The 26,606-nt window shown below is 38.4% G+C and overlaps 3 protein-coding genes across 6 annotated transcripts; 1 reads left to right on the forward strand and 2 right to left on the reverse strand.

The window, feature by feature from the left end:
* Nucleotides 1–1,870: 1,870 nt before the first annotated feature.
* LOC149725612 (NACHT, LRR and PYD domains-containing protein 14-like) lies at nucleotides 1,871–12,621 on the reverse strand. Of its 3 annotated transcripts, XM_089890977.1 has the most exons (8): nucleotides 12,431–12,620; nucleotides 11,767–11,838; nucleotides 10,770–10,820; nucleotides 8,798–8,903; nucleotides 5,029–6,755; nucleotides 3,253–3,414; nucleotides 2,861–3,022; nucleotides 1,871–2,348 (listed from the first exon to the last, which is right to left on the reverse strand). In XM_089890977.1, the coding sequence occupies exons 3-8, from the start codon at nucleotides 10,770–10,772 to the stop codon at nucleotides 2,172–2,174; spliced, it is 2,337 nt and encodes a 778-aa protein (XP_089747103.1). In that variant the 5' UTR covers nucleotides 10,773–10,820; nucleotides 11,767–11,838; nucleotides 12,431–12,620; the 3' UTR covers nucleotides 1,871–2,171. The 3 variants fall into 3 exon arrangements, with proteins under 3 accessions (XP_089747103.1, XP_089747104.1, XP_089747105.1); XM_089890978.1 differs by lacking the exon at nucleotides 11,767–11,838; XM_089890979.1 differs by lacking the exon at nucleotides 1,871–2,348 and having other exon boundaries at nucleotides 2,418–3,022; nucleotides 12,431–12,621.
* Nucleotides 12,622–14,156: 1,535 nt separating this feature from the next.
* Nucleotides 14,157–14,961, forward strand: LOC149725613 (uncharacterized). The gene has a single exon (XM_089891551.1). The coding sequence runs from the start codon at nucleotides 14,233–14,235 to the stop codon at nucleotides 14,959–14,961; it is 729 nt and encodes a 242-aa protein (XP_089747677.1). The 5' UTR covers nucleotides 14,157–14,232.
* Nucleotides 14,962–19,131: 4,170 nt separating this feature from the next.
* LOC149725614 (NACHT, LRR and PYD domains-containing protein 1a allele 3-like) lies at nucleotides 19,132–25,963 on the reverse strand. 2 transcript variants are annotated; one of them, XM_089890980.1, is made up of 4 exons: nucleotides 23,030–25,963; nucleotides 21,038–21,199; nucleotides 20,646–20,807; nucleotides 19,132–19,511 (listed from the first exon to the last, which is right to left on the reverse strand). In XM_089890980.1, exons 1-4 carry the CDS (start codon nucleotides 24,698–24,700, stop codon nucleotides 19,374–19,376), a joined length of 2,133 nt encoding a protein of 710 aa, XP_089747106.1. In that variant the 5' UTR covers nucleotides 24,701–25,963; the 3' UTR covers nucleotides 19,132–19,373. The 2 variants fall into 2 exon arrangements, with proteins under 2 accessions (XP_089747106.1, XP_089747107.1); XM_089890981.1 differs by lacking the exon at nucleotides 19,132–19,511 and having other exon boundaries at nucleotides 20,067–20,807.
* Nucleotides 25,964–26,606: the final 643 nt, after the last annotated feature.

Here is a 26,606-nt window from a genome sequence, read left to right on the forward strand (position 1 = left end):
AGCAGGCACGAGGTGTATGAAACAGAACACCCGTGTTATAACGATTGTCGTTGTCCCGTCATGCGAGGATAAATAAGTTACATACGTGGTAACTCGTAGGCAGGCACGATGTGTATAAAACAGAACACCCGTGTTATAACGACTGCCGTTGTCCCGCCATGCGAGGATAAATAAGTTACATACGTGGTAACTCGTAAGCGGGCACGAGGTGTATGAAACAGAACACCCGTGTTATAACGACTGTCGTTGCCCCGCCATGCGAGGATAAATAAGTTACATACGTGGTAACTTGTAAGCGGGCACGAGGTGTATGAAACAGAACACCCGTGTTATAACGACTGTCGTTGCCCCGCCATGCGAGGATAAATAAGTTACATACGTGGTAACTCTTAAGCGGGCACGAGGTATATGAAACAGAACACTCGTGTTATAATGACTGTCGTTGCCCCGTCATGCGAGGATAAATAAGTTACATACGTGGTAACTTGTAAGTGGGCACGAGGTGTATGAAATGGAACACCCGTGTTATAACAACTGTCGTTGCCCCGCCATGCGGTATAAATAGGTCACTTACATTCATATCTACCAATACATTAGTATTTGCCGCCAAACATGCCGGTCTTCCAACTGTCGTTGCCCTGCCATGCATTTAATAGCAGTAAAATCGTGCCAGTGCGTTTTGATCGAGAATGTGTGACAGAATACTATTCACCATATCTTGCTGTTTGTGTAAGTTACATACGTGTATATCTACCAATACATTAGTCCTTACTGCCAAACATGCCGGTCTTCCAATCTGAAATGGCGCACAAACTTTTGCAGCTTAATTGGACCGAGACATTGCGACCGTTTATTACGACCGACTTCGAGTGAATGAACTATGAGACACCCATGGTGTATTATTACCCAAAAAGCACCACCTAGAGCCTATATAAAAAAATATATCAACAAATAACCGTCCGCCAGGTGTCGGTATAACTTTATCTTTATTTTAATCGCGCGTCGAGACCAGAGCCATAGAAATACCGAGTAGTCCAACCCATTGTTACGTAAAACACAAATTGAACGGCAATTTGGGTCCAAAATAACACAGTAGGTATAGGGAGAATGTCTGTTTTTCGGTAAATTACAGAAAAACTTGGGCCTAAAAACAAATTTAAAGGTTGAAAAATGTAAAAAAACATGTGTTATTTGTTTTCTGTGTCAAAAAAGTCAAAAATTAGAATTAGAAGCGGTTGATTTGCGACATTTTAGTCATTTAATGCGGCTAAATTTATACATTTTTTCTAAAAAATGTTTGGTAAGGTAAATAGAAGCTGTTTTACACCTTCCCACAATAGGAAAACACAAACAAAATTTAACAAGTTCGTTTAAACCCATTGTCAAAGTCACCACTTTTGCTCTATTTTGGACACACATAGACGGCAGTTGGACTACTCGGTGTTTATACGACTCTGGTCGAGACAACAACGAACATTACATTCGAGCCTTCGGTACCGATTTAATTTTTCTTGTTGTCGAAGGGAGGTCTTGTAGCATCTCGACGCGATTAGACAGAACGATATAGCCAACCTAATATTTATCTAAAGCGTTGGAGTCAGGATTCGTGGAGTCATTTACACACCTCAGCTCAGTGGGGTTTTAAGATATAGAAGACCCACGCCCCGCGAGGTTTATACGTAGACTCCCTTCGAACCGCCCATTATAAACTCGTGGCTATATAATGACGTCACAAACACCATTGTTAACCTATATGACGTAATATAAGTTTATTTAACCCACTCCGGTAGTTAAGCAATGAACTGACACAAACTATTATGACGCAAACTTCGTCACATCCGATTTATGGCAATAATTTCACGCGACAAACTTTCAAACAATTTCATTTATTTATTAAATCATAATTACACCATTACAGTTTATTATGCGTTGTTATACCAGCATATATTTGTTCAACTTACTAAAGCCACTGCAATGATCACGTGATAACTACGTCATATAGTAATGGGGACAATGACGTATTATTATAAAACAATGAATCCGCATTGTTACGTCACGATGGTCACATAATATAAATGGTTTGGATTATTATCGAACAATAAGTGATTGTTTACGTCATAATGTTATAAAATGTTGCATTTTCTTCGAGATCTCCTTTTTTCGTCTTAACGTCAAACTCGCCTTCGTTTTTTCCGAGCAACCATAACGTCTGATTCAGCAACCACAACGTCTGGTTCAGCAACCACAACGTCTGGTTGAGGATTGGTTGATATTTTGTATAGTTTAAACCACTCCATGAGTTTATCAAGATCACTGTTTGCATGACCACCACCTGTCAATTCGAAATCCTGGAAAATATTTTCCAATTTAAATTTCAACTTTAACAAAAGTTTATTCTTATCACAATTCAATCTCGAATTTTGAGCACTGTGACGTCATCTCCGGTGTTACGTCACAGGCGCAAGTTGTAATGTCCATTCAGTGTCCTGCACAAGGACACTAAGCGATTGCGTCATAACGTCGACGCGCGATGTAAACAATCGAATCATGACTTACCAGTTGCGAGGTTTATCGAGAGTTTGTGGCTCGAACAAATCTAAGGTTTTATTTAAAGCGAAAATAAAATGAATTGTTTTATAAATTATGTAACAAGCGTATGACGTTATTACCGAACATTGTTCATTATTACGTAATAAACATCGTTGTTACGTTTAAATACATATACAACTACTTTACTTTGCTACTGCGTATGCTATGAGTGTTACGTCATAATTTCCGCATTATATCTACCATTATGACGTAATTAATTTCGTGCGACATCGAAATAAGTTGATAAAATATCGGGATAAAGTTGATGAACCTGGATGGATGGAAGTTGTTGTATCGCTTGTTTCAATATACGACAACCATCACTTGAAATATCAGTGTTCGACATATTCAACCAAGATATGTTGCCAAGACAACCAGTCAAGTATATGACGTCATCATCGGTCAATGGTTGATACCACAATATAAGTTGAATCTGAAAACAATGAATAAATATAGTGTCCATTGTTATGTAATAATATGTAATAATAATACGTGGTAGTTACGTCACAGTTATATTTGTTTGTCATTAATGTTTATTATGATCAAACATAAATAGTTATGACGTTTATCTCGTTAATAATAATATTTATATTAACGTAGTTTATATCACGTGTTTTGCTTAAATATAATTTGGTTAATCAAAGTAGGAATAAAAATACAAACTTTATTGGAACGTTGGTTGATTGCGTTTGATAAGCTTTCCATGTAAGGACTCAGGTTTGTAACAGCAACCAAGTGAAGCTCCTCCATCGCATCAAGATGAAGTAGAAGTAACTCCATGAGAGAATCTTTCATCTCGATGTCATAGATGTACAACACTGTAATCTGTATCGAGATTTAAAAGAGAAATATGAATTTATTAATAATTTATCAAACTTGTTTATTTAAGTTCGTTGTTTATAATTAATTTATTTTAACATCAATGTATGCAAAAATTCATTACGTTGACTCGAAGATCAAACTACGACGCACGCGAATGTTATACTAATATAAATATTAATGTTTTCCAACGCGCAACCAAAAACGGACATGACGCAAAACACGTACGATAATGCGTTGGCGTAACTCGAATCATCTATTTGAAAACACATCAAATATTTTACTTTTGGTTTCAAACGAAACCTTGTTTTTCCCCGAGTTTTATAAAATTAATCTTATGTTCCCATATCGTCTGAGTAATTGGTGTTTGCGTAAATTTCGTTAGTTTCAGCGATAATGCAGGAGGTGAAATGATCATGCATGCTTATTCAACATCTGTTCTTGTGAAAAATTATTACAAGACTGCAGTTCGAATTTTTTATGACGTCATTGAAAACAAAAGTTAGCAGCAAAAGAAAATAGGACAATGCACACAAAAACATAATTTATGTAAAAAATTAAAGCCCGACCGATATTGTTTTATTCAAACAGATATATTTTGTAAATTTCAGTAGTCGATATCCGATATTTTAATGCACCTAAAAAGCTTGAATGATCAAAAACTAGAAATCTGATAAGGCTGATTAAAATCAAACTACAGGTTTAAGTATTATTATTTAGTTATTAGTGAACTTGTAATTAACTTGTGGGGGGCGGCTAATGTTGAAGTCGTGGGTACGCGCTCCGCAGCCTCGCGACGACGCTGTTCCATCCTGCCCCGACGCACGCGCTATCCGACTCCGCAACGCATTGCACACCGATGTATGACACTTGTACGGCACATCTCAGTTTATTGTACGGTGAAAGTGCGACATCGAGCTTAGAGACAAAGTGAGAACAGCAGGGTATTGCAAGCCCCGTACTGCCTCACAGTACAGGAAAGTGAAAGGTTTATATAACGAAAAACACGTGTAGCAAAACAATAAAACGCGTCATTGGCATGTGGCAATTGCCTCGCCTGGCATACACACCACTGGGTAATTGTTTTATTATCACGATTAGAATGACGGGAAAGTAGATGTTACGAAAGCAGCGAAACTGCATTCCATTCCTGTCATGCTTTTGTTATCGCTATACAACGTTGCTTTATATTCAATCTTTATGCATTAGTGTTAAATTTAGCTATCATTATATCATTAAATCTGTGCTAGAGCACAATCAACCGCTACAAACTAATTAGATAATTTGTGATATTTTTTAAATAAATTTTAATATATTATATTTATCAGCTAATGCAGTTTGTTTGTGTATCACGTTGTCGCTCAAAAAGACGCGTAGGTGACCTAAAGTAACCCCAGGTTACATGTGCCAATACGTGGACTTACGATCATTTTCGTGAACACCTGTTTTAGAATGCATATTTGCATTAATCGTCCCTAAATGGGTAACACATACCAATGGCAGCATTCGTTCTAATGTATTTTAGTATTTGGTGTATTTTATATTAAACGTCGGGTCTACATAATAACAAAATGTTGATTTTAATGTTACTGATCACAGACACACCATATTCATACAAACCGTGGTAGTTGTGCCATGAATCCCACGAAGCAAAGTTTCATAAACTTCAGTGGTTGTGGTTGAAAGCAACACCAACTTGTGTGGTTTCGTAAACGACCTCAATGCATAAACTATGTCTCCAGCTTCATGAAGATGCTTTGGTACAACCATATTAAGTTCCAAGGGAAGACAATCTTCGAATTTATTTGAAGTTTCATCGTCATTGTATTCATGAAGCCAACCAAACCGTCGGATCAAATCTACACCCCCGGCCGAACGTAACGATTTCATCATCATTGACTCCATGAACTTCTTCTTCTTTTCGTAATCTTTAATCATCTTTGCGGGGAAAATAAGTTTCAGTTGTTTATATGCATGAGGATTACAAATTCCGAACATAAATGTTACTACCATGCTCCATTGCGTATCTTTAAAGGTGGATTTAAGTTGTTCGAACTCACGATACGACACAAAGAGCATTAAATATACAGCTGCGTAGAATTCCTGCCAGGTGAGGTGGGTGAAGTAACTTCGTTTATTTCCTTCCAGGATTTTCATTCGTAATCCAGATGATTTATCGACATAAGTGTGGAAAAAGTTTGTAACCATTTCATCAGCCAGCTTCACTTCATCAAAGTCACTTTTCCTAAAAACAAGTTTCCTTTGTTGAAGACCCTCATATGCAAGGCGAGCAAGTTTGACCATTTCAACTCCAACTTTATCCAGGGGAACCTCTCCTTTCAAATGGGACGACTCTACAAACCTGGTCATAGAAAAGATTAAAACTTGAGTTATTGTTTTAATATCACTGCCTTCGCTTGAGAGCAAACAAAACACAATGAGAATAAAATTAATTGGAAGATAACACAGATGAGCAAGGTTTGGTTGTTGGTCCAATATTTTCTTCATTGCTGGGTACTTCTCTCCACAAAGCTGTGTTCCAAGACTGTTCTTTGCTTCTTCCAGGAGTCCAAGAACCTCAAATATGGAATTAGGTCGATAATCAGGGTGCAGCTTGTACATTGGACCTGGTCTAGATGTGACTACTATTTTAGCTTTGGGTAGCAATGTGAAGTTGAATAAATTCTTCATGATATCGACCGGTTTGGATTTCCCATCAAGTTTACACACGTGGGAGATCATGGCGAACTTTTTCGTTGAAGCTTCATCCAATCCATCGAAGAAGATGGCAACATTTGGATTGTTGTGTAAGAATGTAATCAAAGCCTTGCTTTTCTCTTCAGTGTAATTGACTTTAACCCTGCTGTGGGTGGTTAGGAACTCCAGTAATGTCACCTTCGTATTAAAGTCGATGTCTTTTACTTCAATGAAGAAGATATATTCAGTGTCAGGTAGGAATTCATGCTTGAGAATTTGGTTTACCATCATCTTTGAAAGAGTGGTCTTCCCAACACCTGGAGGTCCAATCACCCCAACAATGTTAGCATGTCTTCTTATGTACTCAGCTTTGGCAGCTTCTGTTGAACACTTAACTTCAGCATCAAGTTGCGCCTGTTCCAACGCGTTATCGAACAGTTGGCCGATGGTTACCGAAGAGTTGTTTACACGATTTGAACTTAGATAGTCTCTGCGTTTCATCTCTTCTTGCCATTCATCATTTATTGGTTGTCGTACATCTGACATCTCAAGTCTAACTGCTTCTATATTACGATCAAGTTGTATTGGCATGTTGGATTCTCCAATAACTTGGTTCGAACGATCGACTAACTGGCTTTGTAGATTTTCAGCTGTTTAAATATACGAGGTTAGTGTATTTACGACGCACTCTGTGCTAAGGCTATAAATACATCGGAATAAAAATTTAAATATCTTTTAAATCAATGTCAATTGTATTACAAATGGAATTTTGTTAGCTATATTGAATTTTTTTATTAAGTATATGTTCATTTAGAGTTATTGTTTAGTTGTTATGTTTTATATCATGTATAGTCAAGTGGGTAACAAAAAACAATACTTGGGGTAAGAAAGGGCAACCCTCCTAGCACGCTAAAATCAATTTATCGCAAACAGTGCTTTTATGGATAAAAACTGTATTTGTTTGGATTATTTTTATTTAACTTTCAAACTGGCAATTATTCGGTAAGATGTCATTTAGGTTTTCAAAAACCTTTTTATTTAGTTAAATTAACTGTAATGCTTTGGTTACTTCTTGTGCTTTATATAGGTTATGTAACTTATGGGCTTTGTTTTCAATCTAATAAATGTTACTTGCGGGCTTACATTTAAAAGGAAGTAAAATGAGTATAACAAAAAAAGAGAAGCATTAGAACAAGACTGTAAAAAATGCATCAGAGTTATTTTAATTTTGTGGAAAAATCATTACCCCACTGTCAACTTATTTTTAAATTAAGTTAAGTTTCTTTTGAACAAATTGTTTTTTTTTTATTGTCCACACATGTTCTTTTGCCCCAAAGTCAGGGTAATAAAAAGCAGTACAAATTTAAATTATAGAAATTATAGAAATTCTCTAGAATGTTTGATAAATGTTTTTCCTCCAGACTAACAATTGTTTTAATACATTTCTTAAAATAAAAATAAAACTTTGTGAATTTGTCTTTAATTACCCCCCTTTGGCTATATTTGTTCTATCATGATATCATGTATTTTCATTCCATAAACCTTTACGTTTAATATTTGCCTTTGAATGCTTATAATACTTCATGGTTTACATTTGACGTTTATCTTTAACTGGACAGGTTTAATGTTTACCATGTAATGTGCTACAATTAATTTCCTCTTGTTTTATACTAACATGTTGATTGTATTGTGTTTCCCAAATATATATTTAATGGATGACCTTTCCTTTCCTTTAGTTCCATAATGCGTGAAAACAATCGACTCATTGTGTTTATGGTTTATACGAATGAGTTATGAATAAATGCTGTCTCAGACATCAGGCATTAATAAGCCACGAAAGAATAAACCGATAAATTAGAAAAGATTGAAGTGTCCAAAGGAATGAATGCGGTTTATACAAGAGCTGCAAAGCTCCGTTAAAACATGCGACGAAGCCTTCATCTATATTATTAGTATAAATGGTCTTTTCAACAATATCATCATCTTTACTTTAACAAACACGGCAACAACTTTTTATAGTAAAAACTGAGTAAAAAACTAGTAAGGGTTTAAATAAGACCATGGTAAATAATAAAGTAAGTTATAATATCTGCAATAATCCCTGTGTACACAACAACCAAACCAAGAAGCAGGTTTGAGGGGCAATAATATCAAATCAAAATAATAAATATTACAAAATTCCATTCGTAAAACAACAAACATTGTTATTATCTCTGGCGTAGAGTACAGGCGTGCGGCGCACTCCTGCCAATTTTCGAATTTGTTAGCTTATTTAATGCACGAGCACCACACGCTCGTATAACAACGTTACGACGGTAACAATCACCAGTTTAATTCGTAAGGAATGTGTTAATATTTCACTTGTAATAATGAATCTTGTATTAATGAAAAACTTTCAAACAAAAACTAGGGTTTAGGTGTTATTTAAATAATAAAGTAAGTTATACCATCTGCAATAATCCCTCAGTACAAACTAACCAACAGGTTTGGGTGAAAATAAAATAAAATTATTAAATAAAACAAAATTTCATTCGTAACACAACAGACATTGTTGTTATTAATAGGCTTCATAAATATCAGACGTCCATGAGGATTCCTGGGTCGTGTATTGAGTCATGCATGTTGCTTACAGTGATGGTTTAGTTTTATTTTAATTGATTTGATGCAATGCACATGAACATGGGTGACTCACCAAGTGGTTGAACGTTGACAGGAGCAGGTTCTGGGTGTTGGTGAATAGTGACATCTTGTACACTTCCAAACTCCACGTTACCAGTCGTTGTTACTTGTGCACTCTCCTATAACAACCATGTTAATGTTTGAAACCAATATTATAACTCGCCAGTCATACACCATGTGTGTCTGGTGTATAAGAAGACACCCATGTTGTAACTCAACAATAAGCATGATGTATATGAATACACCATGTGTGTCTGGTGTATAAGAAGACACCCATGTTATAAGTCGACAGTGAGCATGAGGTGTATGAATACACCATGTGTGTCTGGTGTATAAGAAGACACCCATGTTATAACTTGACAGTGAGCATGAGGTGTATGAATACACCATGTATGTCTGGTGTATAAGAAGACACCCATGTTATAACTCGACAGCGAGCATAAGGTGAATGAATACACCATGTGTGTCTGGTGTATAGGACACCCGTGTTATAACTGGTCAGTGAGCATGAGGTGTATAAATACACCACGTGTTTCTGGTGTATAAGAAGACACCTATGTTATAACTTGACAGTGAGCATGAGGTGTATGGATACACTATACGTGTCTGATGTATAGGAAGACATCCATGTTATAACTCGACAGTGAGCATGAGGTGTATGAATACACTACGTGTGTCTGGTGTATAAGAAGACACCCATGTTATAACTCGACAGTAAGCATGAGGTGTATGAATACACCATGTGTGTCTGGTGTATAAGAAGACACCCATGTTATAACTCGACAGCGAGCATAAGGTGAATGAATACACCATATGTGTCTGGCGTAAAAGAAGACACCAATGTTATAACTCGAAAGTGAGAATGAGGTGTATGAATACACCATGTGTGTCTGGTGCATAAGAAGACACCCGTGTTATAACTGGACAGTGAGCATGAGGTGTATGAATACACTATGTGTGTCTGATGTATAAGAAGACACCCGTGTTATAACTCGACAGTGAGCATGAGGTGTATAAATACACTATGTGTGTCTGGTGTATAAAAAGACACCCATGTTATAACTCGACAGTGAACATGAGGTGTATAAATACACCATGTGTGTCTGATGTATAAGAAGACACCCATGTTATAACTCGACAGTGAGCATAAGGTGTATGAATACACCATGTGTGTCTGGTGTATAAGAAGACACCCATGTTATAACTCAACAGTGAGTAAGAGCTATAGATTGAATTGATTTAAATTATGTTGAGAAATAGTAGAGCAAGTAAGGAATGGCTTACGAAGGGACAATACATGTATTATATTGCTTTCTATGCTGGGTTTAATATCCACAGTTTATGATGACGTCATCATCTTTGTTTGTTCTTTTAAGCGGCGTTTACACTACAACGTAGCTGGCCTCGGTGTAAAAAGTAGATATTTCTTTGTTTGTTCTTTTAAGTGGCGTTTACACTACAACGTAGCTGGCCTCGGTGTAAAAAGAACAAACAAAGAAATATCTACACCCAGCGTTGTTGAGCGCAGGTCAGCGTAGATATTTCTTCAGCGTAGGTTGTGGATTTTGCTTCAGTATTACAGTATATACAATTACTATTGTTACAACATGGGAACGAATCAAGACAAATGCTCAAGTAATTTGATATTGGGTGCAAACAAAAAGCACAAGCGAAGCGTCCGATTTCGCACCGAGATGAACAATGTTGGAACAAATACCAACGAAGTCGTAACCATGGAAACAAGCATCACATAATACAATTTAAAGTTGTTATGTTGGAGTAGAAACGACATTGGTTCATTGTATGTGAAACCAACAGGTTACATCAACAAAACAAGCAACGGAATTATTTTTGTAATTTTCCGTCTACGCCCTCACTGCGTGATCAGCCATGCAGGGGACTTCCCCCTTCTTAATACCAAGGTTTGTATATTTTATGTTCCATAAAGTAATAAAAAGTCAAACACAACAATATCAACAACTTACCATTTGTAAGTGTTTCTCTTATAAACTGATGACAGATTCTTCCAATGTCACCTGATGAAATAAAATTAATTTTTCTGTGATGTCGCATGGAGTATAATTACAGAAATATTGTTACAAATAATATCTCGGTGCATTTTTATAGACTGATATATTTGCGCCCTGGTTACCCGTTCCTGGTTATGACCAGAGCCATAGAAATACCGAGTAGTCCAACCCATTGTTACGTAAAACACAAATTGAACGACAATTTGGGTCCAAAATAACACAGTAGGTATAGGGAAAATGTATGTTTTTCGGTAAATTACAGAAAAACTTGGGCCTAAAAACAAATTTAAAGGTTGAAAAATGTAAAAAACATGTGTTATTTGTTTTCCGTGTCAAAAAAAGTCAAAAATTAGACATAGATGCGGTTGATTTGCGACATTTTAGTCATTTAATGCGGCTAAATTTATACATTTTTTCTAAAAAATGTTTGGTAAGGTAAATAGAAGCTGTTTTACACCTTCCCACAATAGGAAAACACAAACAAAACTTAACAAGTTCGTTTAAATCCATTGTCAAAGTCACCACTTTTGCTCTATTTTGGACACACATAGACGGCAGTTGGACTACTCGGTGTTTATACGACTCTGGTTATGACAACTGTCGTTACCCTGCCACAAAAAGTTACGAGTTTAAATCGAAAACGGGTTGTTATCAGTTTTGCACAATCGAACGGCGGGTATCGGCAGCGTCTGTTCCCGCAGGTAAGCGATAAAAGCGTCGATGTTAATACTTCGGCATGGAGCTATTTGACCGAAACGATTTCGTAAAATTACGAAAAACAAGGCAATATGTCTATGCTAATTGACTTGACGCTTTACGCGTATTTTGACACCGACGATTTCATCACTTTTCTGCCGGAATAGGCGCAACCAATCCCCGCCGATCCATGGTGTGAAACCGATGTCAAACTTAGAAATAATAATATGAACAATTAAAATGACGCAAATATAACCTCTTGTTATTGAACGTTCACCAAATTCTATGAATGTGTCAATGGGAGAGCTAGCATCTAAGCTTGGTCCAACTAAGAACAAAACGAGTTAATCTACAACTAGAATGAAATTCTGTGGATAATTTTACACACAAGATGCCGAATAGTTATAATATACTGATATAATAACAGGATAATGTATGGAAAATATAATCGAAATTCGGTAACAGAAACTTAGAGATAAATTCTTAAAAATGGCGTAGGTAAAATACAGTGTAGCAATAATAATTTTGTTATGACTTTATTATAAGTTATTATAACCTTTCTGTTAAGTTTTAATTGATGTGTATATACTGGTTTCCACGACTGTTTGCAAATTACTAAATAACACTTAGTGTGTTTGATATAATTATTTGAATCAATTAATAAAGGTATGACAGTACAAATTTGTAATATCATACATAAACCGTCATTTATTTTGACTTTTCAGATATGGGATAATATGCAATTAGGCGTCCCATATTACCCCACCATATTTATTATTGAAAACCGACAGTTTTTTCATTTATTCTTAAAACGTACTGTTTTAAAGTGCTGCATAGTAACCTGGCAACACTGTAACGTGACGTCACCGTCCACTAATTTGGCAAAATGACAGCATTCAAAGCAAACGCAGATCACTAACCTTCTTGAAATATTCCTTGCAATCAACCGGATCGTAAAGATGTTTCTACTGTCTGGTTGCTGGTTTAGTTGTTTATTTGCAGAACTTCGTAGTCAACGATTCCTTGCGTAATAACATCAACGTATACATGCGAAAGTATACGGTGACTTGATCTGCTCTAATACACAGGTTACCTTGTGTTTATATCAACCGACCAAGCCATCGAATCCTTTTTCACTCGACGCGATGACGTCACGCATGGAATGAAAATTTGCTGAGCTCCTGTTCGCCACCCAGCGGATAAACTGACACTGACATTTGCACGGTTGTGTTAATGTACGTCATACATGGCGGCTTTATACATAAAGTACGTTGTGTGGAACTCTGAATACATTACTCTTTAGAAACTTACTTGGCTACAACTGGATTGTAGAAGTATCTATTATACGTCAACAGCTGTAGTTAGTTCAGTGAGCCTTGAACCTCCAACGTATGACACACACCTGCCTAACTTACGACAACATATTGTGACGCTATTATGTATATCCCACTCCATCCACTACCCGCCATATAATGGGTTTGGACATTACCCTGTCGGCCACCGTGACAAACCACGCTGCTCTAGTTTCATTCTGTGCTTATATTTAAAAGATAAAAACGTCGATAATAATCCTTTACACGGTACAAGTTCGCACTTAGTCACGATACTTAGCATTTATTTTGTATTTTAATATTTGTCATATATTATGTTTAGCTGTTACAGTTATTTTTCGTCACAAATACGACTGCGTTCTTATTACGCAATATAAGAGAGATTTTAAACATTTCGTTGTAATGCTGTATAACGGCCGAAGCTAACAACATTTGTGGTGTACACGTACATTGAAATATAAGTTATGTTGGCCGTATATTAATACAAATACTTGTAGCTGCTATTATTTTACACACCAAGGAGGTATTGGTCGCCAGCTGCTGATAATACTGATCCTAAGCACAGAAATAACAAGAGAGCAAAGCTCTAATGGATGGACACGTATAATTTAAACATTAAGATATATGATATTGGTCAAAGAAACACCGAGTGGTCTCACTGCTGCTATTGTGAGTCCAAAATCAAGCAAACACCCTGACTTTTCAATGTGTTTAGAAAATTATGTTTTGTTGTAAAATGGCTAACATTTACCCTGTCAAACATCTTTAGAAAAAATATAAAATAACTCATTGGGTTTAAACGAACTTGTTAAGTTTTGTTTGCGTTTTCCTTTTGTGGGAAGGTGCAAAATAGCTTTTATTAATCTTTTAATACATTTTTTTGCAAAATAATATAAAAATTATTCTTATTAAATGACTAAAATGTCACCGGTCCCTTTAATTAGTGCATGTCCACTAAGTCCACTATGTCGTGAATATTGTGGACATAGCGGACATGCACTAATAAAAGGAACCCAAATGTCACAAATTACCCGCTTCTGGGTCTTGTTTTTGACTTTTTTTAAAACAGAAAACAAATTACCGATGTGTTTTAGACTTTCAAGTTTTAGACTTTTTGCATTACCAGCCAGCTTGCTGAAGGAGTGTCCCCGACTCCATGTGCCGGAGTGGTGCCAGGTCTTTCCTCCGGTTTGGTAACACGGGATCCTGTGCATATACCCCACCTGGTGCTTGAGGAGAAATCCAACACATCACTTTGGTGGGTGGATTGTCAGGAACACCGCGGTGCTAGAGGTAGCGCTCTAGTACTAGATTTGCCTGGCCTTGTTGCCTCGGCCGTGCCGAGAATGCAACCCGGACCCTAGAGGGGGCAAAAACCTCAGCCAACACATATGGATCCTACCAAACCTGCTACAAAAAACACAGGTGTGAGCAATCCATCGGAGACACCTGTCCCGATGGTGACCTATCCACCTCACTCAGACAGTGAAACTGATCTGTTGAACTCTCCCAAAAGGAGTATGCCAGCAGCATCAGGAGTAACAGCACCACCAGTGCTAAACACACCTCTCGGTACCCCTGCCACGGCAGTGGAGACTGAACAGGTAAGTGATGCACTAACCAAAAAGATGTGCAGCCTCAAGGTTACGAAACCGAAACATAATGAAGTTGGCGCATCAACCTCGCGGGTTGCATCTTCCAAGGATGGTCCAAATCTTGGAACATCGGAGGAATTTGTCAACCACCATGCAAGGGGTCGTGCCAAACGGGTACGCCAGAAAGCCCATAAAAGGGCTCCTTATGATAACCCGGAGGCATCAAGCAGCTGCAACCCAGGCAACAACCGTCCAACTACATCTAGTGGGGCGGCGTCTGGTCAACAACAGCGGAAAAAGACTAGAGCCGTAAAAAGCTCCACTGGCTCCGCTTCATCTACCCCTGGAGCCAAACGGCACAAGGGTGGAACTAGTACTGAGGACTTGGCTGAGGAAAGTGCCCTCTCGACCTGGTGCTCCGTCAATCTACATAGCCTTGGGTCCACAAGACCGACCAAAGGAAAGAATGTTTATTGCATGGATTCCGTGTCAGTTCTTCTCAGTAATAAGACGACAGAATCCTGAAATGCCCATAGAGAAACTACGGGTCGTCAGTGCGGTTGGAAATGGCAACGACTACGGATTTCATCTCCGTATCGCTGTCCAACTCATTGCACTCCCGTCTCTCAGGAAGGCAAACTTCCAACTGAACTTCCTTCTCGGGCTTATCAACCTTGTTTGTAGCCAGGCGAAGGCGGCAGAAAAAGGAAGCGAGTCACCTGGGCAGGAAACCAACCCGAACAATCAGGATGGTGCTCCAAAGACGGGCTAAGCGTACAGGCATTGCCTGTTACCAAATCAACTTGCACCACTGTATAGCAGCCGCCACTAAACTAATGGCCAAGCTGAACGCAGAGAGGCACACATTTATAGCTCTTGTTCAAGAACCATATTGCTTGCATGGTAAAGTTCGATATTTCCCAACATCGACAACGATCTTCTCCCATGTGACTTCAATACATCCGAGAGCATGTGTCATCATACTTTCTGGGGAAGTACCGACTGTAACAACAGATTTAACCCTCTGTACAAACCACATGTCACACAGTGTGACAAACTGGAAGGTCTATAAGGACACATCGCTCTCGGATCACCGGCTTATCACCTTCCAAGTCGACAGGGAATATTCCACCCACCCTTCACACTACAGAAATGTTCGAAATACCACCTGGGACAAGTATGTAGTTCATCTGGACAAGTCTCTCTCCGGGATTCCTCATAAGCTTCCGACTACCGTGGAAGAACTTGAGAAGTACTCCATGGTAGTGGAGAGAGCTATCTCATCTGAGTTTGAGTGTTCATGCCGCCTGGTAAGAGCTGGTGGTCTGCAGAGCTAACTTCATTGCGAAAGTTGGCAAAGCGCTCACACAAGAAAGCTCTCCGATCCAAATCTGCTTCAGACTGGAATGCGCCTCCAAGGATGCAACGCGAGCCTACAAAGCGAAGATCCGATCAAGCAAACGTACTTCATGGCGCAAGTTCTGCAGCGAAGTAAACAACCTTCCAGCAGCCATGCGCCTTCATCGTGTACTGAAAGGTTCGAAGTCGCACCAAATTGGGTCGCTGCGCAAACTAAATGGGGAGTTTACCTCCACACCTGGTGAAGCACTAAACGCGCACACTTCCCGGATGATGTGAACATCTCCCATCGACATCAGCACACTGATCCTTCACTTGTGTTGGAGGATGACGATCTTGAAACAAGAATTTTCACCGAAGATCGAGTAAAAGAAGCGATCAAATCATTTGATCCTTACAAAAGTGCAGGCCTGGATAAGATATACCCTGTTTTACTACAGAGAGGAATCGACATCCTGGTACCCCACCTCAAAAACCTATATTCATCTTCACTGAAAATGGGTCATGTCCCATCACGATGGATTGAAGCCAAAGTAGTCTTCCCCTCCAAACCAGGAAAAGAAGACTACACATCAGCCAAATCCTATCGCCCACTTAGCCTCACCTCCTTTCTCCTGAAAGGGCTGGAAAGGCTAATATATTGGTATCTACAGGCAGGTCCCCTTCGGGACTTTCCCCTTCACAAATACCAATATGCTTACAGACCTGGCATCTCGACAGAGAATTCACTACATGCAGTGACCACTAAATTGGAGAAGGCTGTTTTCAACGTCCAATTTGGTCTTGGGATCTTTTTGGACATTGAAGGTGCTTTCTCTAACGCAACTTTCGAATCTATGATTGAACCTCTACGGTCTCGTCATGTGCATGGAAAGTCATACGATGGAAATCCAAAATGCTCCGCAACCGCGTGGCAACTGCGGAGATCCATGGCCACACGGAAGTCAAGCGTGTAACAAAAGGATGCCCACAGGGTGGTATACTATCTCCAATCCTGTGGAACCTAGTTGTTGACACCCTCTTACTTCAATTCACCTCAAAAGATGCTGCGAAAGTACAGGCCTATGCGGATGATGTCTGCATAACTGTCACAGGACCGGTAGCTAGTGTTGTAGGTGACATCGCCCAATCGGCACTTCAACGTCCCGAAAAATGGGCGAAAACCAACTACCTGACTTTGCCGCAGCAAAAACGGTGGTTGTCATGTTAACCAAGCGGCGTAAGTGGTCTATAAAACCACTAAATCCCTAAGTCCATGATGAATCCCTAAGTCCATGATGTGGCTTTACTGCCAAGTTGTACGACCAATGCTCTCTTATGCCTGCATGGTGTGGGTCAGAGCAACGTTCAGCACTACCCTGCAGGAAAAACTCCGGAAGTGCCAGCGACTGGCATGCCTCACAATTACTTCTTGTTTCAGGACAACCCCTACAAGAGCATTAGAGGCACTTCTCAACCTTCCTCCCCTGCATATTTATCTACAAGGCAACGCGGTCTACAGATCCCATTGCCTGAAGACACTGCGGCAATGAGAAGGTGGAGATTACTACACTTCACACAATGAACGGCACACATACATCTGTAACCGGATATCAAAGGAGATCAAATCCCTTTCACTTCCTTGCGACAGATGTATCCCCTCACTGCACTTCGATCACAGTTTCCGAACCGTAATTGAGATCGCAGCACTTTTAAGCCACCAGGCTCTCCTCACCAGTCTGACGGAATAATCTGTTACACAGATGGATCCAAGACGGTTGATGGAACGGGATCTGGTTACCTGATCACGAGGTGCACCGAGACTAAACAAGTTTCAGTAAGCCTCGGATCAACCCTTCAGTTTTCCAAACAGAGATCTTAGCAATTAACATGGGTGCCAAGGAATTGCTGTACGATGGTGCTGATAATAAATTTGTCGACATTTATAGCGACAGCCAGGCTGGGATTAAGGCTGTTTTTCCGAGCAACAAAGGTGTTTTTCCGAGCAACTCCTGAAGCTGCCAAGGCAAAAGTTACGTTCCATTCTTCAAGTGATAACAGGGCATGGCATGTTTGCCAGTCATCTGCATAAAATTAAAAAAAGTGAGAGTCCCATCTACCCTGTCTGTGACGAGGAAAATGAGACATCCTTTCATTATGTTGGCATATGACCAGCATATGCGAATGCAAGACGGGAGCATCTAAACTTGACCGAGCTGTCAAGAGAAGATCTCCCATCCATCACCATTAAAGCCCTTGTCGCCTACCTCCGGGGAAGCGCCAGGCTTTTTAAACTGGGAAGGTCCATGCAGTAGCACCCCGGGTGTTGGGGTAATGGTCCAATTGTGGCCTAAATTCTAGGGCCCATGGCGTGCTACGCTGCGAAACCTCACCCACATAGAACAGAATAGAATAGAAATACATATTCGTGATAACTCGTAAGCGGGCACGCGGTGTATGAAACAGAACACTCGTGTTATAACGACTGTCGTTACTCCGCCATGCGAGGATAAATAAGTTACATACGTGGTAACTCGTAAGCAGGCACGAGGTGTATGAAACACAACGCCCATGTTATACCGACTGTCGTTGCCCTGCCATGCATTCAATAGCAGTAAAATCGTGCCAGTGCGTTTTGATCGAGAATCTGTGACAGAATACTATTCACGATATCTTGCTGTCTGTGTAAGTTACATACGTGTATATCTACCAATACATTAGTCCGTACTGCCAAACATGCCGGTCTTCTAATCTGAAATGCCGCACAAACTTTTGCAGCGTAATTGGACTAAGACATTGCGACCGTTTATTACGACCGACTTCGAGTGAATGAACTATGAGACAAACATGTTGTATTATGATTACCACAACGGCGGCACCTAGAGCATATATAAAAAATATATCAACAAATAACCGTCCGCCAGGTGTCAGTATAACTCCATCTTTATTTTAATCGCGCGTCGAGACAACAACGAACATTACATTCGAGGCTTCGGTACCGATTTAATGATTTCTTGTTGTCGAAGGGAGGTGTTGTAGCATCTCGACGCGATCAGACAGAACGATATAGCCAACCTAATATTTATCTAAAGCGTTGGAGTCAGGATTCGTGGAGTCATTTACACACCTCAGCTACAGGCAGGGGTGACCCAACCGGCTATTATAAACTCGTGACTGTATTATGACGTCACAAACATCAATGTTAACCTATATGACGTAATATAAGTTTATTTAACCCCCCCTCCGGTAGTTAAACAATGAACTGACACAAACTATTATGACGCAAACTTCATCACATCCGATTTATGGCAATAATTTCACGCGACAAACTTTCAATCAATTTCATTTATTTATTAAGTCATAATTACATCATTACAGTTTATTATGCGTTGTTATACCAGCATATATTTGTTCAACTTAATAAAGCCACTGCATTGGTCACGTGATAACTACGTCATATAGTAATGGAGACAATGAAGTATTATTATAAAACAATGAATGTTACGTCACGATGGTCACATAATATAAATGGTTTGGATTTTTATCGAACAATGGTTTGGATTTTTATCGAACAATAAGTGATTGTTTACGTCATAATGTTATGAAATGTTGCATTTTCTTCGAGATCTTTGTTTAGCCATAACGTCTGGTTGAGGATTGGTTGATCTTTTATATTGTTCAAACCACTGCACAAGATCAACATCACCGATAGCACCACGACCTGTCAATTTGAAATCCTGGAAAATATTTTCCTATTTAAATTTCAACTTTAATAAAAAGTTGATTCTTATGAAGACAATTCAATCTCGAATGTCAAACAATGCTTATTGTTTCGCTGGCATTGGTTGGCACATTATTTCGAATATATCGCGTATAATTTGTTTCATATTTCAAGCACTGTGACGTCATTATACCACCGGTGTTACGTCATAGGCACAAGTTGTAATGTCCATTAAAGTGCGTAAACACACCCCGCGTTACTTTTATTTTTTGTGGTAAATTCATAAAGCGACCGTTTTATTGATTCCAAAAATACTTTGCTTATTAAAATTGGTCCAGTATAGGCGGAGATATTCGTCCTCAAACAGTGATCTCTAGCGCTATCCTTGTTTTACTACGAGCGTGATTGTGACGTAGGAACGTACTAGTCACGTGACTGATTTATTCGTAAAAGCGAAACCTGCGTTTTTTTGTGTTTTTTGCGTTTTTTTTTGTTCTTTCGTTTTTTGCTAAAACACTGCCTCTCGCCTTTCTCAGTGTTTCTGAATGAGAGCGGCCACGCTTCAACAATCTTGTGACGTGTTTGTCACGTGGGTAGTACACTTCTCAATTTTTTCGCCACGCAACTTTCAAATCAGTTTTATGATTTTCACGGTGTTTGAGCTGGAATATCTTTGGTTATACAGAACCGATTAAAACAAGTAAGGTGTCGTTGGAATTAGTAAAACTCACTCTATCTATTAAAGCGATGTACATTTGAGTGTGTTTAGGCCCTTTAAGTATCTTGCACAAGGACACTTATAGATTACGTCATAACGTCGACGCGCGATGTAAACAATCGAATCACGACTTACCAGTTGCGAGGTTTATCGAGAATTCGTGGCTCGAACAAATCTAAGGTTTTATTTAAAGCGAAAATAAAATGAATTGTATATAAATTATGTAACAAGCGTATGACGTTATTACCGAATATTGTTCATTATTACGTAGTAAACGTCATTGTTACGTTCATATACAACTACTTTACTTTGCTACTGTGTATGCTATGAGTGTTACGTCATAATTTCCGCATTATATCTACCATTATGACGTAATTAATTTCGTGCAACATTGGGATAAGTTGATAAAATATCTGGATAAAGTTGATGAACCTGGATGGATGGAAGTTGTTGTATCGCTTGTTTCAATACACCACAACCATCGCTTGAAATATCAGTGTTCGACATATCCAATAGAGATATGTTGCCAAGGCAACCAGTCAAGTATTTGACGTCATCATCGGTCAATGGTTGTTGCCACAGTTTAAGTTGAATCTGAAAACAATGAATAAATATAATGTCCATTGTTATGTAACAATATATAGTGATAATACGTGATAGTTACGTCACAGTTATATGTGTTTGTCACTAATGTTTATTATGATCAAACATAAATAGTTATGACGTTTATCTCGTTAATAATAATATTTATATTAACGTAGTTTATATCACGTGTTTTACTTAAATATAATTTGGTTAATCAAAGTAGGAATAAAAATACAAACTTTATTGGAACGTTGGTTGATTGCGTTTGATAAGCTTTCCATGTAAGGACTCAGGTTTGTAACATAAAAAAAGTAAAGCTCCTCCATCGCATCAAGATGAAGTAGAAGTGACTCCATGAGAGAATCTTTCATCTCGATGCCATAGATGGCCAACTTTGTAATCTGAATCGAGATTTAAACGAGAAATATGAATTAATTAATAATTTATTTAAATTTGTTTATTTAAGTTCGTTGTTTATAATTAATTTATTTTAACATCATTGTATGCAAAAAGTGGATAATTAAAACAAAAGGATTTTTATTAAACCATGATCCAGTTATAATGTCGATTTTACCACAGATAAGTTTTATGATGATTCTAGCACGTCAAACCCAATTGTTAGGAATGCGTATATTTATATTGGTTATTTACGTCCCCATAATATTTTTGTACGAAAAGCTTTCACGCAGAATACATTACGCTCACTCGAAGATTAAACTACGACGCAAGCGAATGCTAAACTAATATAAATTTTAATGTTTCCCAACGCGCACCAAAAAGCGGAAATGACGGAAAACACGTACGATAATGCGTTGGTGTAACTCGAATCATCTATTTAAAAACACATCAAATATTTTACTTTTGGTTTCAATCGAAACCTTGTTTTTCCCCGAGTTTTATAAAATTAATCTTATGTTCCCATATCGTCTGAGTAATTGGTGTTTGCGTAAATTTCGTTAGTTTAAGTGATAATGCAAAAGCTGAAATAATCATGCATGCTTATTAGACGTTTGATCTTGGGGAAACTTGCTACAAGATTGGATTTCGATTTTTTGATGACGTCATTAAAAGTTAAATGACGTCACCAGAAACTTGGGTTTTCGGCAAAATATACCAAACGATTTTATTTCAAAGTTGATTCCTGGTTACGTTACTACACAACTAATAAGTTTTTATACCAATTATTACGAATGTAAAATAAATCACGGCATAACCGTAAAAACAAATTTAGGTAAATGGGACAATACGCACAAAAACATAATTTATGTCAAAAATTCGAGCCCGACCGATTTTGCTTTATTCAAACCGGTACCGATATTTTGTAAATTTCAGTTGCCGATATCCGATATTTTAATGCACCTAAATAGCTTGGCTGATTAAAATCTAGAGATCAGATAAGAATGATTAAAATCAAACTACATGACTACTTATTATTAATTAGTTATTAGTGAACTTGTAATTAAATAATTAGATAATTAATAAGATTCAAATAAATTTTATTATATAATAATTATCAGCTAATGCACTTTGTTTGTTTATCGTGTTGACGCTCAAAAAGACGCGTAAGTGACCTAAAGTAACCTCGAGGTTGCATGCGCCTGACAAACATGACATGCGGTGGACGCATCGATTCAGACGATTTGATCGAGTTTAATACTTAGATTGTTACGAACGAGATGAATTAGGAATACGAACCACGTTTATAAACAAGTTAATTCTTACGTACGCACGTCGCTGGCCGTCTGGTTACTTGGCCCCAATAATATTTTTATGCTCTTGCCGATAATTGGAAAACCGATAATCGGTTGTCATCTAGTAAAAATTGCTGCATATTACCCAGAGAGTGTGTGCAGCATAAAGATCAAAAACTTTGATTTTTGGGCGGAATACGAACCGTATATTCTCAAAAAAATACATCACGATTTTCAAACCAAGTTTACTAAAAACTTTTAAATGCTATGATGGCCTTTTCAAACGTTATATTGGTAGATAATTTCTTCCTCTTTCAAATAAAACCAACTATAAGTGAACATGTGATCATTTTTGTGAACACCTGTTTTAGATTGCATATTTGCACTACTAGTTCCCAAATGGGTAACACATACCAATGGCAGCATTCGTTTTAATGTATTTTAGTATTTGGTGTATTTTATATTAAACGTCGGGTCTACATAATAACGAAATGTTGATTTTAATGTTACTGACCACAGACACAATATATTTATACCAACCGTGGTAGTTGTGCCATGAATCCCACGAAGCAAAGGTTCATAAACTTCAGTGGTTGTGTTAAATGAATACAACACCAACTTGTGTGGTTTCGTAAACGACTTCAATGCATAAACTATGTCTCCAGCCTCAGAAAGATGCTTTGGTACTTCTATCTCAAGTTCAACGGGAAGACAATCTTCAAATTTCCTTGAAGTTTCATCGTCATTGTATTCATGAAGCCAACCAAACCGTTGGATCAAATCTTCGCCCCAGGCCGAACTTAATGGTTCCATCATCATTGACTCCATGAACTTCTTCTTCTTTTCGTAATCTCTAATCATCTTAGCGGGGAAAATAAGTTTCAGTTGTTTATATGCATGAGGATTACAGATTCCGAACATAAATGTTACTACCATGCTCCATTGCGTATCTTTAGAGGTGGATTTGAGTTGTTTGAACTCAGGATACGATACAAAGAGCATTAAGTATACAGCTGCGTAGAATTCCTGCCAGGTGAGGTGGGTGAAGTAACTTCGTTTATTTCCTTCCAAGATTTTCATTCGTAATCCAGATGATTTATCGACATAAGTGTGGAAAAAGTTTGTAACCATTTCATCAGCCAGTTCCACGGCATCAAAGTCACTTTTTTCGAAAACAAGTTTTCTCTTTTTTATTTCATTGTATGCCAGATGAGCAAGTTTGACCATTTCAGCTCCAACTTTATCCAGGGGAACCTCTCCTTTCAAATGGGACGACTCTACAAACCTGGTCATGGAAAAGATTAAAACTTGAGTCATTGTTTTAATATCACTGCCTTCGTTTGAGAGCAAACAAGACACAATGAGAATAAAATTAATTGGAAGATAACACAGATGAGCAAGGTTTGGTTGTTGGTCCAATATTTTCTTGATGGCTGGGTACTTCTCCCCACAAAGCTGTGTTCCAAGATTATTCTTTGCTTCTTCCAGGAGTCCAAGAACCTCAAATATAGAACTAGGTCGATAATCAGGGTGCAGCTTGTACATTGGACCTGGTCTAGATGTAACTACCATTTTAGCTTTGGGTAGCAATGTGAAGTTGAACAAATTCTTCATGATATCGACCGGTTTGGATTTCCCATCAAGTTTACACACGTGGGAGATCATGGCGAACTCTTTCGTTGAAGCTTCATCCAATCCATCGAAGAAGATGGCAACATTTGGATTGTTGTGTAAGAATGTAATCAAAACCTTGCTTTCCTCTTCAGTGTAATTGACTTTAACCCTGCTGTTGCTGGTTAGGAACTCTAGTAGTGTCATTTTCGTATTAAAGTCGATGTCTTTCACTTTAATGAAGAACGGAAATTCAGTGTCAGTCAGAAATTCATGCTTGAGAATTTGGTTTACCATCATCTTTGAAAGAGTGGTCTTCCCAACACCAGTAGGTCCAACCACCCCAACAATGTTAGCATGTTTTCTTATGTACTCAGCTCTGGCAGCTTCTGTTGAACACTTAACTTTAGCATCAAGTTGCGCCTTTTCCAACGCTTTGTCGAACATTTGGCCGATGGTTACTGAAGAGTTGTTTACACGATTTGAACTTAGATAGTCTCTGCGTTTCATCTCTTCTTCCCACTCATCATTTATTGGTTGTCGTACATCTGTCATCTCAAGTCTTACTGCTTCTATATTACGATCAAGTTGTATTGGCATGTTGGATTCTCCAATAACTTGGTTCGAACGATCGACTAACTGGCTTTGTAGATTTTCAGCTGTTTAAATATACGAGGTTAGTGTATTTACTACTAAACATGTGCCAAGACTATAAATACATCGAAATGAATATTTTAAGTTTAAACGTAGTTTAAATCAATGCCAATTGTTTTACGACTGAAATTTTGTTAGCTATGTTGAATTTTTATTGTAATGATCTAAATATTCGTTCTACTGTTAGTCTATTTACTTAATTATTTTTAGCCCGTTTTGTTAACCACAGCCAGTTTTATTTTATTTCAATGCCGAGATACAGCGCGCGTGGTGATTACCATCGGCGCAATCTTTCGTTTATTTTCGTCTTAAATTCCTGTGTTTTTCGTTGATTGATTGATTGGTTGTTTTATTGCGTAAGGGCCTTTTCGTTTGCCACTTTTTTTTTAGTCGGAATAAGGCAGTGGTTGGTTGGATCGCTAAGTGAACGGACTTGTTTTTGTGGTTAAAGAAGCTAAACACTACACTTCTTTTTGGCGTCCCTGGGTGGGCCTCTGTATGACGAATATGGAAGAAGAATTTGCTGAGAAGTTTGGCCAATTGCAAGAACATTTTGATGAAAGGATTTCCAGAGTGTTTCGAGGTTTGTCCGATCGTTTGGACCGGATGTCAATGAACGCACAGCAAGCCACAATCAAACCTGATCAATCAAATCTGGAGGTCGAACACGACACAAAGGTATGTGATTTACCCGTACGTCACGAACTAGTTAAAGCAGACCTTTAATGGTGCCGACTGGTGGGGCTTTAAACGACATTTTGCTAATGTTTCAATGGCTAATGGTTGGACAGAAAGTGTTAAGGGGTTTCAACTTGCGTGTTGTTTGGAGGGCGAAGCACTATTTATACAAAATTGTCTTCCGGAATCCAAGCGTTATGATTTTGAATCTCTATCTAAGGCTTTTAATCAAAAGTATGATCCGTCCATCTCGGTACAAAGTCACGGGTTCTTCTTTACGGCCACGCAAACTCGGTCAGAATCTCCAATTGATTTCGGTTACCGTCTGCAGTCATTATTTAAAGAGGCTGATGTTAAAGTTTCTAAGTTATATGGTGAACGGTTATTACTAGAGCAGTATGCTGCGGGGTTGCTTGATTCGTCGTTGCGCCATTCAGTAAAACTCTCCTCGTCATCTACCCTCGCTGACGCTATTGACCTAATTTCTAAGCTGACTGTAGACGCACCCCAACGGACTATTTGTCCAGCAACCAATAATGCGGCTCCAGGATACCGGTGTTATACTTGTGGCGAGCCTGGTCATTGGCAAAGAGAGTGTCCACGTCAGAACCGTTATGCAGCGCGGCGCTCAGTTGATCGGTTTAGTAATGGATACCGAGGAAATCATTTAAACCACTGAAGACTGGAGTCATCGCCACCGCTCCAGTCTTACCGATGACGGCGGAAAAAATAAATTTTGAATCTTGTTGTTATATAAACTGTGATTTACTGGGTGTTAATTGTAACTTGTTGGTTGATACCGGTTCTGTGGCTACCATTATCGACAAATCTTCGGTGTTTGATGTTCTTTTAAAAGTAGACCGGCCACGATTATGCAATGCGAAGGTTCGTTTAATCACTGTTAATGGCGAGAACCTTGTCTGTTACGGCGAGGCCCTAATATTACTCAACATAGAAGGCCGCCAATTTAAACAATCAGCGCTTATAGCAGAGTTGTCGGGTTGTCACGGTATTCTGGGCATGGATTTCTTGAAACGCAATCGATGTTGTTTAAATCTGGCCGACTCTATAATACAAGTTCAAAGTATACCAGTGAGCTTGCATAAGAATCCAGGTCGTGTGCGTCCACTTACTCTACGACCAAAAGATGTATCGCATGTTTCTAACCAGTCGC

This window comes from Ciona robusta, chromosome 13, assembly GCF_009617815.1.
Source record: "Ciona robusta chromosome 13, ASM961781v2".
Taxonomy (NCBI): domain Eukaryota; kingdom Metazoa; phylum Chordata; class Ascidiacea; order Phlebobranchia; family Cionidae; genus Ciona; species Ciona robusta.